The 18,078-nt window shown below is 59.4% G+C and overlaps 2 protein-coding genes across 2 annotated transcripts in view; both read right to left on the bottom strand.

Moving 5' to 3' along the window:
- Nucleotides 1–1,305: 1,305 nt before the first annotated feature.
- Nucleotides 1,306–18,078, bottom strand: part of LOC116958364 (stromal interaction molecule 1-like) — a 51,035-nt gene continuing 34,262 nt past the window's right edge. The window contains exons 6-9 of the mRNA XM_076056552.1: nt 14,576–14,753; nt 13,740–13,917; nt 9,649–9,885; nt 1,306–1,623 (exon numbers count right to left, since the gene is read on the bottom strand). Of these exons, the coding sequence (XP_075912667.1) occupies nt 1,414–1,623; nt 9,649–9,885; nt 13,740–13,917; nt 14,576–14,753 (803 nt within the window). The 3' untranslated portion in view covers nt 1,306–1,413. The remainder of the gene's footprint in view (nt 1,624–9,648; nt 9,886–13,739; nt 13,918–14,575; nt 14,754–18,078) is intronic.
- LOC142907271 (uncharacterized) lies at nt 14,768–16,809 on the bottom strand (the record flags this gene model as incomplete). The annotated part of the gene is made up of 1 exon (XM_076056563.1): nt 14,768–16,809. A coding segment is annotated over one exon (1,698 nt), but the record flags the coding sequence as incomplete, so codon positions are not given.

Consider the following 18,078-nt stretch of genomic DNA (forward strand, 5'->3'; position numbering starts at 1 on the left):
TATAATTACATTACCCTCCCCCTCTCCGCCTGAAATCACTGCATCAGATTGGGTTAAACGATGACGTCCCGTGCTGCTCTATTTAAGACCGGGAGCAAGTGGAGAGGGCTTCACCATTCTGGCGAATTGCCCGATGATGCTGGGGATGTAATTACCAGCGAAACGGCGGGACTCAAAATTTGTAAATGATGTTGAATCACTCTTGAACACACCGGTGGGATAAAGTAGTGAACTATTTATCTTGGTTCTTTCGGTAAAGTCACCACGTAGAAGGGAAACAATAAAATAATAAAAATATAAAACAATAAAATTCTCACGACGTTTCGACTGCAACACAAGCAATCATCATCAGGTGTGAAAACCACAGCATGAAAATTAAAAAGTGGCGTTTTTTAAATGTTCTTGCTGTGGTTTTCACACCTGATGATGATTGCTTGTGTGCGGTCGAAACGTCGTGAGAATTTTATTGTTTTATATTTTTATTATTTTATTGTTTCCCTTCTACGCGGTGGTGACTTTACCGAAAGAACCAAGAATATGAATCCCTGCAGTCACGAAAGCTTGAAATCAATATTTATCTTTTGTAAACGTGACGCATTTTATTTTTTTACCGTTTGGCCTTGTCGGGCGGTGGAGGGTTACGACACATTTATAAAAAAAACGCGATCTAACCCAAAAACGTTTATCATGAATAATATTGGTCGCGAAAGCCTACGTGTTAAATCTACACCAACGACCAGCCACCCCTACCGAAAGATCGTAAACCTCATCGTGGTGGTGGTGGTGGTGGTCGGGGTTTATGCGCTCCAACGACCGTCCCAGCCACGTCTCCTGGGGGTCTCCCTGGACACCGCCGGTAGCCCCCCGAGGGAGCAGGACACTTCCCACGTGGTGATAAACGGGCGGTGACACTTAAGACGGCGTTCCCCCCCAAAAAAACGACGTCTTGCCACGAGACGGTTTGGCTGGCTCCTCCCCCTCCTCCCCACCACCACCACCACCACTCTCGTTCAACATCTACAGCCACCCCCAGCGAAAGATCGTACACCTCATCTGGTGGTGGGGGGGGGGTGTGAGAGGTGAGAGGTTCCAGGCAAACAACGCTCCAAAACACAAGAACCACCCTACCGAGTATCAAAACAAAAACAGAAAACCTCGCCGGGGACAACGATGCACTGGGACACCCCCACCGGAGCCAGGCCCTGGACGTCCCGCGGGTCCCGCCGTCCCGGTGGTACATGGACGGGCGGGCTGGCGGGCCAGAGGGACGAGTCTCGGGCGGAATCGGACGTTGGCGACGTGGTTCAGTGAGGAGCGTGATGATGATGATGACGGTGATGTAGGTGATGATGTAGGTGATGATGGTGATGGTGATGATGGTGATGGTGGTGTCGGCGATGGCCTCACTTTGCCTCAGGATCTGGTGGTCCACATAGTCCAGTGAGGAGCTGTGATGATGACGGTGATGTAGGTGACGATGGTGATGGTGTTGGTGATGATGATGGTGTCGGCGATGGCCTCACTTTGCTCCAGGATCTGGTGGTCCACGTGGTCCAGTGAGGAGCTGTGCGCCACGTGGAAGGTGCCCAGCACAGTCGTCCGCTTGCGCTTGATCTTCTCGGCCTGCGTCCCACCGGCAGCCAGTGATTAGCGACCGCGAGCTAGTAACTAGCAACCACCAACCGAGTCGCGGACGTTATCTCGGGAGGAAACACCGTTGATTCGCGCGACGGCACATGACGTAACGACGAAACTACGCTCGGGTCTCGAGCGCCCGCCTCGCCACGCCACGGCAGAACTCGACGCGGTTCGCGCTGTCCCGGTCCGGGCCACGAGCCCGGGTCCCGGTACCGCGCGGCCGGAGGCTTCTTCTCCCCCGCCGTGGATCTTCCAACGCCGACGCTTGAAGAAGAACCCACGGGGCCCCTCGCTGAGCTGTCGTTGCACTGCTCCCGGGCTGCGGCTGGCTCCGCCCTCAGCCCCCGCCCACCTGCGAGGCTCCTCCTTCTGGAATGTTCCCCTAGAGCCCCTGGGAACCATGTGACCGCCCCCTCAGCCCCGCCCACCTTCCAGGCTCCTCCTTCCTGAATGTTCCTAGAGCCCCTGGGAACCATGTGACGCCCCCTCAGCCCCGCCCACCTTCCAGGCTCCTCCTCCTCGAATGTTCCCTAGAGCCCCTGGGAACCATGTGACCGCCCTTCGGCCCCGCCCACCTTCCAGGCTCCTCCTTCTCGAATGTTCCCCTAGAGCCCCTAGGAACCATCTGACCGCCCTTCAGCCCCGCCCACCTTCCAGGCTCCTCCTCCTTCTCGAATGTTCCCCTAGAGCCCCTGGGAACATGTGACCACCCCTCAGCCCCGCCCACCTTCCAGGCTCCTCCTCCTTCTCGAATGTTCCCCTAGAGCCCCTGGGAACCATGTGACCACCCCTCAGCCCCGCCCACCTTCCAGGCTCCTCCTCCTCCTCGAATGTTCCCGAGAGCCCCTGGGAACCATGTGACCGCCCCCCCCAGCCCCGCCCACCTTACAGGCTCCTCCTCCTCCTCGAATGTTCCCCTAGAGCCCCTGGGAACCATGTGACCACCCCCTCAGTCCCGCCCACCTTCCAGGCTCCTCCTCCTTCTCGAATGTTCCGTAGAGCCCTGGGAACCATGTGACCGCCCCTCAGCCCCGCCCACCTTCCAGGCTCCTCCTCAAATGTTCCCCTAGAGCCCTGGGAACCATGTGACCACCCCTCAGCCCCGCCCACCTTCCAGGCTCCTCCTCCTCCTCGAATGTTCCGTAGAGCCCCTGGGAACCATGTGACCGCCCCTCAGCCCCGCCCACCTGCCAGGCTCCTCATCCTCCTCGAATGTTCCCTAGAGCCCCTGGGAACCATGTGACCACCCCTCAGCCCCGCCCACTTTCCAGGCTCCTCCTCCTCCTCGAATGTTCCCTAGAGCCCCTGGGAACCATGTGACCACCCCTCAGCCCCGCCCACCTTCCAGGCTCCTCCTCCTCCTCCTCGAATGTTCCCTAGAGCCCCTGGGAACCATGTGACCACCCCTCAGCCCCGCCCACCTTCCAGGCTCCTCCTCCTCCTCCTCCTCGAATGTTCCCTAGAGCCCCTGGGAACCATGTGACCACCCCTCAGCCCCGCCCACCTTCCAGGCTCCTCCTCCTCGAATGTTCCCTAGAGCCCCTAGGAACCATGTGACCGCCCCTCAGCCCCGCCCACCTTCCAGGCTCCTCCTGCTCAAATGTTCCCTAGAGCCCCTGGGAACCATGTGACCGCCTCTCAGCCCCGCCCACCTTCCAGGCTCCTCCTTCCTGAATGTTCCCTAGAGCCCCTGGGAACCATGTGACCGCCCCTCAGCCCCGCCCACCTTCCAGGCTCCTCCTCCTCCTTGAATGTTCCCTAGAGCCCTGGGAACCATGTGACCGCCCCTCAGCCCCGCCCAACCTTCCAGGCTCCTCCTCCTTCTCGAATGTTCCCGAGAGCCCCTGGGAACCATGTGACCACCCCTCAGCCCCGCCCACCTTCCAGGCTCCTCCTTCTCGAATGTTCCCCGAGAGCCCCTGGGAACCATGTGACCCCCTCAGCCCCGCCCACCTTCCAGGCTCCTCCTCCTTCTCGAATGTTCCCCTAGAGCCCCTGGGAACCATGTGACCACCCCTCAGCCCCGCCCACCTTCCAGGCTCCTCCTCCTTCTCGAATGTTCCCCTAGAGCCCCTGGGAACCATGTGACCACCCCTCAGCCCCGCCCACCTTCCAGGCTCCTCCTTCCTGAATGTTCCCTAGAGCCCCTGGGAACCATGTGACCGCCCCCTCAGCCCCGCCCACCTTCCAGGCTCCTCCTCCTCGAATGTTCCCTAGAGCCCCTGGGAACCATGTGACCGCCCTTCGGCCCCGCCCACCTTCCAGGCTCCTCCTTCTCGAATGTTCCCTAGAGCCCCTAGGAACCATCTGACCGCCTCTCAGCCCCGCCCACCTTCCAGGCTCCTCCTCCTTCTCGAATGTTCCCCTAGAGCCGCTGGGAACCATGTGACCACCCCTCAGCCCCGCCCACCTTCCAGACTCCTCCTCCTTCTCGAATGTTCCCCTAGAGCCCCTGGGAACCATGTGACCACCCCTCAGCCCGCCCACCTTCCAGGCTCCTCCTCCTCCTCGAATGTTCCCGAGAGCCCCTGGGAACCATGTGACCGCCCCCCCAGCCCCGCCCACCTTCCAGGCTCCTCCTCCTCGAATGTTCCCCTAGAGCCCCTGGGAACCATGTGACCACCCCTCAGCCCCGCCCACCTTCCAGGCTCCTCCTCCTTCTCAAATGTTCCGTAGAGCCCCTGGGAACCATGTGACCGCCCCTCAGCCCCGCCCACCTTCCAGGCTCCTCCTCAAATGTTCCCCTAGAGCCCCTGGGAACCATGTGACCACCCCTCAGCCCCGCCCACCTTCCAGGCTCCTCCTCCTCCTCGAATGTTCCGTAGAGCCCCTGGGAACCATGTGACCGCCCCTCAGCCCCGCCCACCTGCCAGGCTCCTCATCCTCCTCGAATGTTCCCTAGAGCCCCTGGGAACCATGTGACCACCCCTCAGCCCCGCCCACTTTCCAGGCTCCTCCTCCTCCTCGAATGTTCCCTAGAGCCCCTGGGAACCATGTGACCACCCCTCAGCCCCGCCCACCTTCCAGGCTCCTCCTCCTCCTCGAATGTTCCCTAGAGCCCCTGGGAACCATGTGACCACCCCTCAGCCCCGCCCACCTTCCAGGCTCCTCCTCCTTCTCGAATGTTCCCGAGAGCCCCTGGGAACCATGTGACCACCCCTCAGCCCCGCCCACCTTCCAGGCTCCTCCTCCTCGAATGTTCCCTAGAGCCCCTAGGAACCATGTGACCGCCCCTCAGCCCCGCCCACCTTCCAGGCTCCTCCTGCTCAAATGTTCCCTAGAGCCCCTGGGAACCATGTGACCGCCTCTCAGCCCCGCCCACCTTCCAGGCTCCTCCTTCCTGAATGTTCCCTAGAGCCCCTGGGAACCATGTGACCGCCCCTCAGCCCCGCCCACCTTCCAGGCTCCTCCTCCTCCTTGAATGTTCCCTAGAGCCCCTGGGAACCATGTGACCGCCCCTCAGCCCCGCCCACCTTCCAGGCTCCTCCTCCTTCTCAAATGTTCCCGAGAGCCCCTGGGAACCATGTGACCACCCCTCAGCCCCGCCCACCTTCCAGGCTCCTCCTCCTCCTTCTCGAATGTTCCCCGAGAGCCCCTGGGAACCATGTGACCACCCCTCAGCCCCGCCCACCTTCCAGGCTCCTCCTCCTTCTCGAATGTTCCCCTAGAGCCCCTGGGAACCATGTGACCACCCCTCAGCCCCGCCCACCTTCCAGGCTCCTCCTCCTTCTCGAATGTTCCCCTAGAGCCCCTGGGAACCATGTGACCACCCCTCAGCCCCGCCCACCTTCCAGGCTCCTCCTTCCTGAATGTTCCCTAGAGCCCCTGGGAACCATGTGACCGCCCCCTCAGCCCCGCCCACCTTCCAGGCTCCTCCTCCTCGAATGTTCCCTAGAGCCCCTGGGAACCATGTGACCGCCCTTCGGCCCCGCCCACCTTCCAGGCTCCTCCTTCTCGAATGTTCCCTAGAGCCCCTAGGAACCATATGACCGCCTCTCAGCCCCGCCCACCTTCCAGGCTCCTCCTCCTTCTCGAATGTTCCCCTAGAGCCCCTGGGAACCATGTGACCACCCCTCAGCCCCGCCCACCTTCCAGGCTCCTCCTCCTTCTCGAATGTTCCCCTAGAGCCCCTGGGAACCATGTGACCACCCCTCAGCCCCGCCCACCTTCCAGGCTCCTCCTCCTCCTCGAATGTTCCCTAGAGCTCCTGGGAACCATGTGACCGCCCCCTCAGCCCCGCCCACCTTCCAGGCTCCTCCTCCTCGAATGTTCCCTAGAGCCCCTGGGAACCATGTGACCGCCCTTCGGCCCCGCCCACCTTCCAGGCTCCTCCTTCTCGAATGTTCCCTAGAGCCCCTAGGAACCATCTGACCGCCTCTCAGCCCCGCCCACCTTCCAGGCTCCTCCTCCTTCTCGAATGTTCCCCTAGAGCCCCTGGGAACCATGTGACCACCCCTCAGCCCCGCCCACCTTCCAGACTCCTCCTCCTTCTCGAATGTTCCCCTAGAGCCGCTGGGAACCATGTGACCACCCCTCAGCCCCGCCCACCTTCCAGGCTCCTCCTCCTCCTCGAATGTTCCCGAGAGCCCCTGGGAACCATGTGACCGCCCCCCCAGCCCCGCCCACCTTCCAGGCTCCTCCTCCTCGAATGTTCCCCTAGAGCCCCTGGGAACCATGTGACCACCCCTCAGCCCCGCCCACCTTCCAGGCTCCTCCTCCTTCTCAAATGTTCCGTAGAGCCCCTGGGAACCATGTGACCGCCCCTCAGCCCCGCCCACCTTCCAGGCTCCTCCTCAAATGTTCCCCTAGAGCCCCTGGGAACCATGTGACCACCCCTCAGCCCCGCCCACCTTCCAGGCTCCTCCTCCTCCTCGAATGTTCCGTAGAGCCCCTGGGAACCATGTGACCGCCCCTCAGCCCCGCCCACCTGCCAGGCTCCTCATCCTCCTCGAATGTTCCCTAGAGCCCCTGGGAACCATGTGACCATCCCTCAGCCACGCCCACTTTCCAGGCTCCTCCTCCTCCTCGAATGTTCCCTAGAGCCCCTGGGAACCATGTGACCACCCCTCAGCCCCGCCCACCTTCCAGGCTCCTCCTCCTCCTCGAATGTTCCCTAGAGCCCCTGGGAACCATGTGACCACCCCTCAGCCCCGCCCACCTTCCAGGCTCCTCCTCCTTCTCGAATGTTCCCGAGAGCCCCTGGGAACCATGTGACCACCCCTCAGCCCCGCCCACCTTCCAGGCTCCTCCTCCTCGAATGTTCCCTAGAGCCCCTAGGAACCATGTGACCGCCCCTCAGCCCCGCCCACCTTCCAGGCTCCTCCTGCTCAAATGTTCCCTAGAGCCCCTGGGAACCATGTGACCGCCTCTCAGCCCCGCCCACCTTCCAGGCTCCTCCTTCCTGAATGTTCCCTAGAGCCCCTGGGAACCATGTGACCGCCCCTCAGCCCCGCCCACCTTCCAGGCTCCTCCTCCTCCTTGAATGTTCCCTAGAGCCCCTGGGAACCATGTGACCGCCCCTCAGCCCCGCCCACCTTCCAGGCTCTTCCTCCTTCTCGAATGTTCCCGAGAGCCCCTGGGAACCATGTGACCACCCCTCAGCCCCGCCCACCTTCCAGGCTCCTCCTCCTCCTTCTCGAATGTTCCCCGAGAGCCCCTGGGAACCATGTGACCACCCCTCAGCCCCGCCCACCTTCCAGGCTCCTCCTCCTTCTCGAATGTTCCCCTAGAGCCCCTGGGAACCATGTGACCACCCCTCAGCCCCGCCCACCTTCCAGGCTCCTCCTCCTTCTCGAATGTTCCCCTAGAGCCCCTGGGAACCATGTGACCACCCCTCAGCCCCGCCCACCTTCCAGGCTCCTCCTTCCTGAATGTTCCCTAGAGCCCCTGGGAACCATGTGACCGCCCCCTCAGCCCCGCCCACCTTCCAGGCTCCTCCTCCTCGAATGTTCCCTAGAGCCCCTGGGAACCATGTGACCGCCCTTCGGCCCCGCCCACCTTCCAGGCTCCTCCTTCTCGAATGTTCCCTAGAGCCCCTAGGAACCATATGACCGCCTCTCAGCCCCGCCCACCTTCCAGGCTCCTCCTCCTTCTCGAATGTTCCCCTAGAGCCCCTGGGAACCATGTGACCACCCCTCAGCCCCGCCCACCTTCCAGGCTCCTCCTCCTTCTCGAATGTTCCCCTAGAGCCCCTGGGAACCATGTGACCACCCCTCAGCCCCGCCCACCTTCCAGGCTCCTCCTCCTCCTCGAATGTTCCCGAGAGCCCCTGGAAACCATGTGACCGCCCCCCCAGCCCCGCCCACCTTCCAGGCTCCTCCTCCTCCTCGAATGTTCCCCTAGAGCCCCTGGGAACCATGTGACCACCCCTCAGCCCCGCCCACCTTCCAGGCTCCTCCTCCTTCTCGAATGTTCCGTAGAGCCCCTGGGAACCATGTGACCGCCCCTCAGCCCCGCCCACCTTCCAGGCTCCTCCTCAAATGTTCCCCTAGAGCCCCTGGGAACCATGTGACCACCCCTCAGCCCCGCCCACCTTCCAGGCTCCTCCTCGAATGTTCCGTAGAGCCCCTGGAAACCATGTGACCGCCCCTCAGCCCCGCCCACCTGCCAGGCTCCTCATCCTCCTCGAATGTTCCCTAGAGCCCCTGGGAACCATGTGACCACCCCTCAGCCCCGCCCACTTTCCAGGCTCCTCCTCCTCCTCGAATGTTCCCTAGATCCCCTGGGAACCATGTGACCACCCCTCAGCCCCGCCCACCTTCCAGGCTCCTCCTCCTCCTCCTCGAATGTTCCCTAGAGCCCCTGGGAACCATGTGACCACCCCTCAGCCCCGCCCACCTTCCAGGCTCCTCCTTCTTCTCGAATGTTCCCGAGAGCCCCTGGGAACCATGTGACCACCCCTCAGCCCCGCCCACCTTCCAGGCTCCTCCTCCTCGAATGTTCCCTAGAGCCCCTAGGAACCATGTGACCGCCCCTCAGCCCCGCCCACCTTCCAGGCTCCTCCTGCTCAAATGTTCCCTAGAGCCCCTGGGAACCATGTGACCGCCTCTCAGCCCCGCCCACCTTCCAGGCTCCTCCTTCCTGAATGTTCCCTAGAGCCCCTGGGAACCATGTGACCGCCCCTCAGCCCCGCCCACCTTCCAGGCTCCTCCTCCTCCTCGAATGTTCCCTAGAGCCCCTGGGAACCATGTGACCGCCCCTCAGCCCCGCCCACCTTCCAGGCTCCTCCTCCTTCTCGAATGTTCCCGAGAGCCCCTGGGAACCATGTGACCACCCCTCAGCCCCGCCCACCTTCCAGGCTCCTCCTCCTCCTTCTCGAATGTTCCCCGAGAGCCCCTGGGAACCATGTGACCACCCCTCAGCCCCGCCCACCTTCCAGGCTCCTCCTCCTTCTCGAATGTTCCCCTAGAGCCCCTGGGAACCATGTGACCACCCCTCAGCCCCGCCCACCTTCCAGGCTCCTCCTCCTTCTGGAATGTTCCCCTAGAGCCCCTGGGAACCATGTGACCACCCCTCAGCCCCGCCCACCTTCCAGGCTCCTCCTCCTTCTCGAATGTTCCCTAGAGCCCCTGGGAACCATGTGACCACCCCTCAGCCCCGCCCACCTTCCAGGCTCCTCCTCCTTCTCGAATGTTCCCGAGAGCCCCTGGGAACCATGTGACCACCCCTCAGCCCCGCCCACCTTCCAGGCTCCTCCTCCTTCTCGAATGTTCCCGAGAGCCCCTGGGAACCATGTGACCACCCCCTCAGCCCCGCCCACCTTCCAGGCACCTCCTCGAATGTTCCCCTAGAGCCCCTGGGAACCATGTGACCGCCCCCTCAGCCCCGCCCACCTTCCAGGCTCCTCCTCCTTCTCCAATGTTCCCCTAGAGCCCCTGGGAACCATGTGACCGCCCCCTCGGTCCCCCGCCCAGCGGCGTTCCCCCCTCCGGTACCGTGCGGTCACGTGACAACAGGTCAGCCCCAGAGTGCCGTGCCCCCCGAGTGACCCCGGCCTCCCGCCCGCCTCACCCCCTCCTTGGCCACGTTGAGCTGCTTCTCGGCGCGTTGCCGCTGCAGGCCGTAGTAGCGCACCTCCACCTCGTGCGTCACCTGCAGCCACCGTTGCAGCTGCGCCGCGGCCGCGGTCGTGCCGCCGCCGCCGCCGATGCCGGAGCCGCCGGCGCCGGAGCCGTCGTCGCCGCTCCACGCCAAGCGGCGACGACGCGACTCCAACTCGCGCTCGGCACGGCGCAGAGCCTTGCGCACCTGCGGCACGCAGGGGGAGGCACAGGGCAGTCACACGGGGGGAGGAGTCACACAGGGGGAGGAGTCACACAGGGGGAGGAGTTACACAGGGGGAGGAGTCACACAGGGGGAGTCACACAGGGGGAGGAGTCACACAGGGGGAGGAGTCACACAGGGGTCAGTTACACAGGGGGAGTCACACAGGGGGAGGAGTCACACAGGGGGAGGAGTCACACAGGGGGAGGAGTCACACAGGGGCAGTCACACAGGGGGAGGAGTCACACAGGGGGAGGAGTCACACAGGGGCAGTCACACAGGGGGAGTCACGCAGGGGAAGGCACAGGGCAGTCACACGGGGGGGGCAGTTACACAGGGGGGGAGTCACACAGGGGGAGTCACACAGGGGGAGGAGTTACACAGGGGGAGGAGTCACACAGGGGGAGTCACACAGGGGGAGTCACACAGAGGGAGTCACACAGGGGGAGTCACACAGGGGGAGGAGTCACACAGGGGGAGGAGTCACACAGGGGCAGTCACACAGGGGGAGTCACGCAGGGGAAGGCACAGGGCAGTCACACGGGGGGGGGCAGTTACACAGGGGGGGAGTCACACAGGGGGAGTCACACAGGGGGAGGAGTTACACAGGGGGAGGAGTCACACAGGGGGAGTCACACAGGGGGAGTCACACAGGGGGAGTCACACAGGGGGAGTCACACAGAGGGAGTCACACAGGGGGAGTCACACAGGGGGAGTCACACAGGGGGAGGAGTTACACAGGGGGAGGAGTTACACAGGGGGAGGAGTCACACAGGGGGAGTCACACAGGGGGAGTCACACAGAGGGAGTCACACAGGGGGAGTCACACAGGGGGAGGAGCCACACAGGGGGAGGAGTCACACAGGGGGGGGAGTCACACAGAGGGAGTTACACAGGGGGAGGAGTCACACAGGGGGAGTCACACAGAGGGAGTCACACAGTGGGGGGAGTCACACAGGGGGAGTCACACAGGGGGAGGAGTCACACAGGGGGGGGAGTCACACAGGGGGAGGAGTTACACAGGGGGAGTCACACAGGGGGAGTCACACAGGGGGAGTCACACAGAGGGAGTCACACAGGGGGAGTCACACAGGGGGAGGAGCCACACAGGGGGGGAGTTACACAGGGGGAGTCACACAGGGGGAGTCACACAGGGGGAGTCACACAGGGGGAGTCACACAGGGGGAGTCACACAGGGGGGGGAGTCACACAGGGGGGGAGTCACACAGGGGGAGTCACACACAGGGGGAGTCACACAGGGGGAGTCACACAGGGGGAGGAGTCACACAGGGGGAGGAGTTACACAGGGGGAGGAGTCACACAGGGGGAGGAGTCACACAGGGGGAGTCACACAGGGGGAGTCACACAGGGGGAGTCACACAGGGGGAGGAGTCACACAGGGGGAGTCACACAGGGGGAGTCACACAGGGGGAGTCACACAGGGGGGGGAGTCACACAGGGGGAGTCACGCAGGGGGAGTCACACAGGGGGAGTCACGCAGGGGAAGGCACAGGGCAGTCACACGGGGGGGGCAGTTACACAGGGGGGGAGTCACACAGGGGGAGTCACACAGGGGGAGGAGTCACACAGGGGGAGTCACACAGGGGGAGTCACACAGGGGGAGTCACACAGGGGGAGGAGCCACACAGGGGGAGGAGTCACACAGGGGGGGGAGTCACACAGGGGGAGTCACACAGTGGGGGGAGTCACACAGGGGGAGGAGTCACACAGGGGGAGTCACACAGGGGGAGGAGTCACACAGGGGGGGGAGTCACACAGGGGGAGGAGTCACACAGGGGGAGGAGTTACACAGGGGGAGGAGTCACACAGGGGGAGTCACACAGGGGGAGTCACACAGGGGGAGTCACACAGGGGGAGGAGCCACACAGGGGGAGGAGTCACACAGGGGGGGGAGTCACACAGGGGGAGTCACACAGTGGGGGGAGTCACACAGGGGAAGGAGTCACACAGGGGGAGTCACACAGGGGGGGAGTCACACAGGGGGAGTCACACAGGGGGAGGAGTCACACAGGGGGGGAGTCACACAGGGGGAGTCACACAGGGGGAGTCACACAGGGGGGGGAGTCACACAGGGGGAGGAGTCACACAGGGGGAGTCACACAGGGGGAGTCACACAGGGGGAGTCACACAGGGGGAGGAGCCACACAGGGGAAGGAGTCACACAGGGGGGGGAGTCACACAGGGGGAGTCACACAGTGGGGGGAGTCACACAGGGGGAGGAGTCACACAGGGGGAGTCACACAGGGGGAGGAGTCACACAGGGGGAGTCACACAGGGGGAGTCACACAGGGGGAGTCACACAGGGGGAGTCACACAGGGGGAGTCACACAGAGGGAGTCACACAGGGGGAGTCACACAGGGGGAGGAGCCACACAGGGGGAGTCACACAGGGGGGGGAGTCACACAGGGGGGGAGTCACACAGGGGGAGTCACACAGGGGGAGGAGTCACACAGGGGGAGGAGTCACACAGGGGGAGGAGTCACACAGGGGGAGTCACACAGGGGGGGGAGTCACACAGGGGGAGGAGTCACACAGGGGGAGGAGTCACACAGGGGGAGTCACACAGGGGGGGGAGTCACACAGGGGGAGGAGTCACACAGGGGGAGTCACACAGGGGGAGGAGTCACACAGGGGGAGTCACACAGGGGGAGTCACACAGGGGGGGGAGTCACACAGGGGGGGGAGTCACACAGGGGGAGTCACACAGGGGGAGTCACACGGGGGGGGGAGTCACACAGGGGGAGTCATGATGATGATGATGATGGTGGACATGACGATGATGGTGGTGGACATGACGATGATGATGGTGGACATCATGTTGATGGTGGTGGACATGACGATGATGATGGTGGACATCATGTTGATGGTGGTGGACATGATGATGATGATGGTGGACATGACAATGATGATGGTGGACATGACGATGATGGTGGTGGACATGACAATGATGATGATGATGGACATGACGATGATGGTGGTGGACATGACGATGATGATGATGATGATGATGGTGGACATGACGATGATGATGGTGGACATGACAATGATGATGGTGGACATGACGATGATGGTGGTGGACATGACGATGATGATGGTGGACATGACGATGATGATGATGATGGACATGACGATGATGGTGGTGGACATGACGATGATGATGATGGTGGACATGATGATGATGATGATGGTGGTGGACATGACGATGATGATGATGATGATGGTGGACATGACGATGATGATGGTGGACATGACGATGATGATGGTGGACATGACGATGATGATGACGGTGGACATGATGATGATGATGGTGGACATGACGATGATGATGATGGTGGACGTAACTACGGTGGATGTGACGATGATGACGATGGTGGACGTGACGATGGTTGACGTGACGATGGTGGACGTGACGATGGTGACGACGGTGGACGTGACTAAGGTGGACGTGACTACGGTGGATGTGACTACGGTGGACGTGACTAAGGTGGACGTGACTACGGTGGACGTGGCTAAGGTGGACGTGACTACGGTGGACGTGGCTAAGGTGGACGTGACTACGGTGGACGTGACGATGATGACGATGGTTGACGTGACTACGGTGGACGTGGCTACGGTGGACGTGGCTACGGTGGACGTGACTACGGTGGACGTGACGATGATGACTACGGTGGATGTGACTACGGTGGAGGTGACTACGGTGGACGTGACTACGGTGGACGTGACGATGATGACGATGGTGGACGTGACGAAGGTGGACGTGACGATGACTACGGTGGACGTGACTACGGTGGACGCGACTACGGTGGACTACACGGACCTGCTGCAGCTCCCTCTCTGCGTATCTCCGCTCCGAGATGTGGTTCTCGGCACCGGCACGGAGAGCCCGAAGCCGCTGGGCCTCTCGCTTGGCCTCACTCATCTCCTGGCTCATCCTCACCTCCAGCCCACGGCGCTCGTCCTGGAAGCAGCGGTTCTCCTCCTGGGCCTTGTGCAGCCTGGGGCGTGGTGGGGGGGGTGGGGGGGGGTGGTGGGGGGGTGGTGGGGGGTGGTGTGGGGGGGTGGTGGGGGGGGTGGGGGTGGTGGTGGGCGGTGGTATCATAGTGGACGGCGGAGTAGCCTCAACATGCCCCACTCACCACCACAGCCACTCACTCACCACCAAAGCCACCACTCACCACCACAGCCACTCACCACCACAGCCACTCACCACCACCACCACCGCAACTCACCACCGCAGCCACTCACTCACCACCACCACCACTCACCACCACCCTCACTCACCACCACAGCCACTCACCAACACCGCCACTCACCACCACAGCCACTCACCACCACCACCACTCACCAACACAGCCACTCACCACCACCACCACCACTCACCAGCCCCACTCACCACCCCCACCACTCACCACCCCCACCACTCACCACCACCGCCACTCACCACCACCCTCAGTCACCACCACTCACCAGCCCCACTCACCACCACTCACCACCACTCCACTCACCACCACTCACCACCACCACTCACCACCCCCACTCACCACCACTCACCACCACTCACCACCACCCCACTCACCATCACCACTCACCACCACTGACCACACCACTCACCCCCACTCACCACCACCACTCACCACCACCACCACCACTCACTTGTCCTGTAGCTCCCCAAGGCTGCGCTCAGCCCTCTGCAGCCCGTCCAGGTCTCGGATGACCTTGCGCATGTGGTCACGGTAGCTCCGATTCTGTGACACCGCGAACCACAGCCCGGCCACGCCCACGGCGATAGACACCACCAGCGCGAGGTCCCTGATACGGCTACGTCCCACGCCTACACAAGCAGGAACACAGACACACCACACAGCACGTGTAGGTGCAGTACGTGTAGGTGTAGTGGATGTAGTAGGTGTAGGTGTAGTAGGTGTAGGTGTAGTAGGTGTAGTACGTGTAGTAGTAGTAGGTGTAGTAGGTGGTGTAGTAGGTGTAGTAGGTGTAGTAGTAGTAGGTGCAGTACGTGTAGGTGTAGTAGGTGTAGTAGTAGGTGTAGTAGTAGTAGGTGTAGTAATACGGTGTAGGTGTAGTAGGTGTAGTAGTAGGTGTAGTAATACGGTGTAGGTGTAGTAGCTGTAGTAGTAGTAGGTGTAGTAGTAGTAGTAGTAGGTGTAGTAGTAGTAGGTGTAGTAGTAGGTCTAGTAGGTGTAGTACGTGTAGGTGTAGTAGGTGTAGTAGGTGCAGTACGTGTAGGTGTAGTAGGTGTAGTAACACGGTGTAGGTGTAGTAGGTGTAGTAATAAGGTGTAGGTTGTAGTAGTAGGTGTGAGTGCAGTAGTAGTAGGTGTAGTAGTAGGTGTAGTAGTAGGTGCAGTACGTGTAGGTGTAGTAGTAGGTGCAGTACGTGTAGGTGTAGTAGGTGTAGGTGTAGTAGTAGTAGGTGCAGTACGTGTAGGTGTAGTAGGTGTAGTAGGTGTAGTAGTAGGTGTAGTAGGTGTAGGTGTAGTAGTAGGTGCAGTACGTGTAGGTGTAGTAGGTGTAGTAGTAGTAGGTGTAGGTGTAGTAGGTGTAGTAGGTGTAGTAGTAGTAGGTGTAGTAGTAGATGTAGTAGTAGTAGTAGGTGCAGTACGTGTAGGTGTAGTAGGTGTAGTAGTAGTAGGTGTAGTAGTAGGTGTAGTAGTAGGTGCAGTACGTGTAGGTGTAGTAGATGTAGTAGTAGTAGGTGTAGTAGTAGTAGGTGTAGTAGTAGTAGGTGTAGTAGTAGTAGGTGTAGTAGTAGGTGTTGTAGGTGTAGTAGTAGGTGCAGTACGTGAAGGTGTAGTAGTAGGTGTAGTAATACGGTGTAGGTGTAGTAGTAGGTGTGGGTCTAGTAGTAGGTGTAGTAGTAGGTGTAGTAGTAGGTGTAGTAGTAGGTGTGGGTCTAGTAGTAGGCGTAGTAGTAGGTGTAGTAGGTGTAGTAGTAGTAGGTGTAGTAGTAGGTGTAGTAGTAGGTGTAGTAGTAGGTGCAGTACGTGTAGGTGTAGTAGGTGTAGTAGTAGTAGTAGGTGTAGTAGTAGTAGGTGCAGTACATGTAGGTGTAGTAGGTGTAGGTGTAGTAGTAGGTGTAGTAGGTGTAGGTGTAGTAGTAGGTGCAGTACGTGTAGGTGTAGTAGGTGTAGTAGTAGTAGGTGTAGGTGTAGTAGGTGTAGTAGGTGTAGTAGTAGTAGGTGTAGTAGTAGGTGTAGTAGTAGTAGTAGGTGCAGTACGTGTAGGTGTAGTAGGTGTAGTAGTAGTAGGTGTAGTAGTAGGTGTAGTAGTAGGTGCAGTACGTGTAGGTGTAGTAGGTGTTGTAGGTGTAGTAGTAGTAGGTGTAGTAGTAGGTGCAGTACGTGAAGGTGTAGTAGTAGGTGTAGTAATACGGTGTAGGTGTAGTAGTAGGTGTGGGTCTAGTAGTAGGTGTAGTAGTAGGTGTAGTAGTAGGTGTGGGTCTAGTAGTAGGTGTAGTAGTAGGTGTAGTAGTAGGTGTAGTAGTAGGTGTAGTAGTAGGTGTGGGTGCAGTAGTAGGTGTAGTTGTAGGTGTAGTAGTAGGTGCAGTACGTGTAGGTGTAGAAGTAGTAGTAGGTGTAGTAATACGGTGTAGGTTGTAGTAGCAGGTGCGGGTGTAGTAGTAGGTGTGGGTGCAGTAGTAAGTGTAGTAGTAGGTGCAGGTGTTATGGTAGGTGTAGTAGTAGTAGGTGTAGTACTAGGTGTAGGTGCAGTAGTAGGTGTAGGTGCAGTAGTAGGTGCAGTAGTAGGTGCAGTAGTAGTAGTAGGTGTAGTAGTAGGTGTAGTAGTAGGTGTAGTAGTAGGTGTAGGTGCAGTAGTAGGTGTAGGTGCAGTAGTAGGTGCAGTAGTAGGTGCAGTAGTAGGTGTAGGTGTAGTAGTAGGTGTAGTAGTAGTAGGAGTAGTAGTAGGTGTAGTCGTAAATGTAGTAGTAGGTGTAGTAGTAGGTGTAGTAGGAGGTGTAGTAGTAGGTGTAGGTGCAGTAGTAGGTGCAGGTGTTGTGGTAGGTGTAGTAGGAAGCGTAGTCGTAGGTGTAGTAGTAGGTGCAGTAGTAGGTGTAGTAGTTGTAGTAGGTGTAGGTGTAGTAGTAAGTGTAGTAATAGGTGTAGTAGTAGGTGTAGTAGTAGGTGTAGGTGCAGTAGTAGGTGCAGGTGTTGTGGTAGGTGTAGTAGGAAGCGTAGTCGTAGGTGTAGTAGTAGGTGCAGTAGTAGGTGTAGTAGTTGTAGTAGGTGTAGGTGTAGTAGTAAGTGTAGTAATAGGTGTAGTAGTAGGTGTAGGTGCAGTAGTAGGTGCAGGTGTTGTGGTAGGTGTAGTAGTAGTAGGTGCAGTAGTAGTAGTAGTAGGTGTAGGTGCAGTAGTAGGTGCAGGTGTTGTGATATGTGTAGCAGGAGGTGTAGTCGAATGTGTAGTAGTAGTAGGTGCATTAGTAGGTGCAGTAGTAGGAGTAGTAGTAGGTGTAGGTGTAGTAGTTGTAATCGGTGTAGTAGTAGGTGTAGTAGTAGGTGTAGGTGTAGTAGTAGGTGTGGGTGCAGTAGTAGGTGCAGGTGTTGTGGTAGGTGCAGTAGTAGGTGCAGTAGTAGTCGTAGTAGGTGTAGTAGTAGGTGTAGTAGTAGGTGTAGTAGTAGGTGCAGTAGTAGGTGTAGTAGCAGGTGTAGTAGCAGGTGTAGTAGTAGGTGTAGGTGTAGTAGTAGGTGCGGGTGCAGTAGTAGGTGCAGGTGTTGTGGTAGGTGCAGTAGTAGTCGTAGTAGGTGTAGTAGTAGGTGTAGTAGTAGGTGTAGTAGTAGGTGCAGTAGTAGGTGTAGTAGTAGGTGTAGCAGTAGGTGTAGTAGCAGGTGTAGTAGTAGGTGTAGTAGGAGGTATAGTAGTAGGTGAAGTAGTAGGTGTAGGTGTAGTAGTAGGTGTAGGTGCAGTAGTAGGTGCAGGTGTTGTTGTAGGTGTAGTAGTAGTAGGTGCAGTAGTAGTAGGTGTAGTAGTAGGTGTAGTAGTAGGTGTAGTAGTAGGTGTAGGTACAGTAGTAGGTGTAGTCGTAGGTATAGTAGTAGTAGGTGTAGTAGTAGTAGGTGTAGTAGTAGGTGCAGTAGTAGGTGCAGTCGTAGGTGTAGTAGTAGGTGTAGGTGCAGTAGTAGGTGCAGTAGTAGGTGCAGG

Source organism: Petromyzon marinus, chromosome 76 (assembly GCF_048934315.1).
Source record: "Petromyzon marinus isolate PM22_M1 ecotype Great Lakes invasive population chromosome 76, UKy_Petmar_22M1.pri1.0, whole genome shotgun sequence".
Lineage (NCBI taxonomy): Eukaryota > Metazoa > Chordata > Hyperoartia > Petromyzontiformes > Petromyzontidae > Petromyzon > Petromyzon marinus.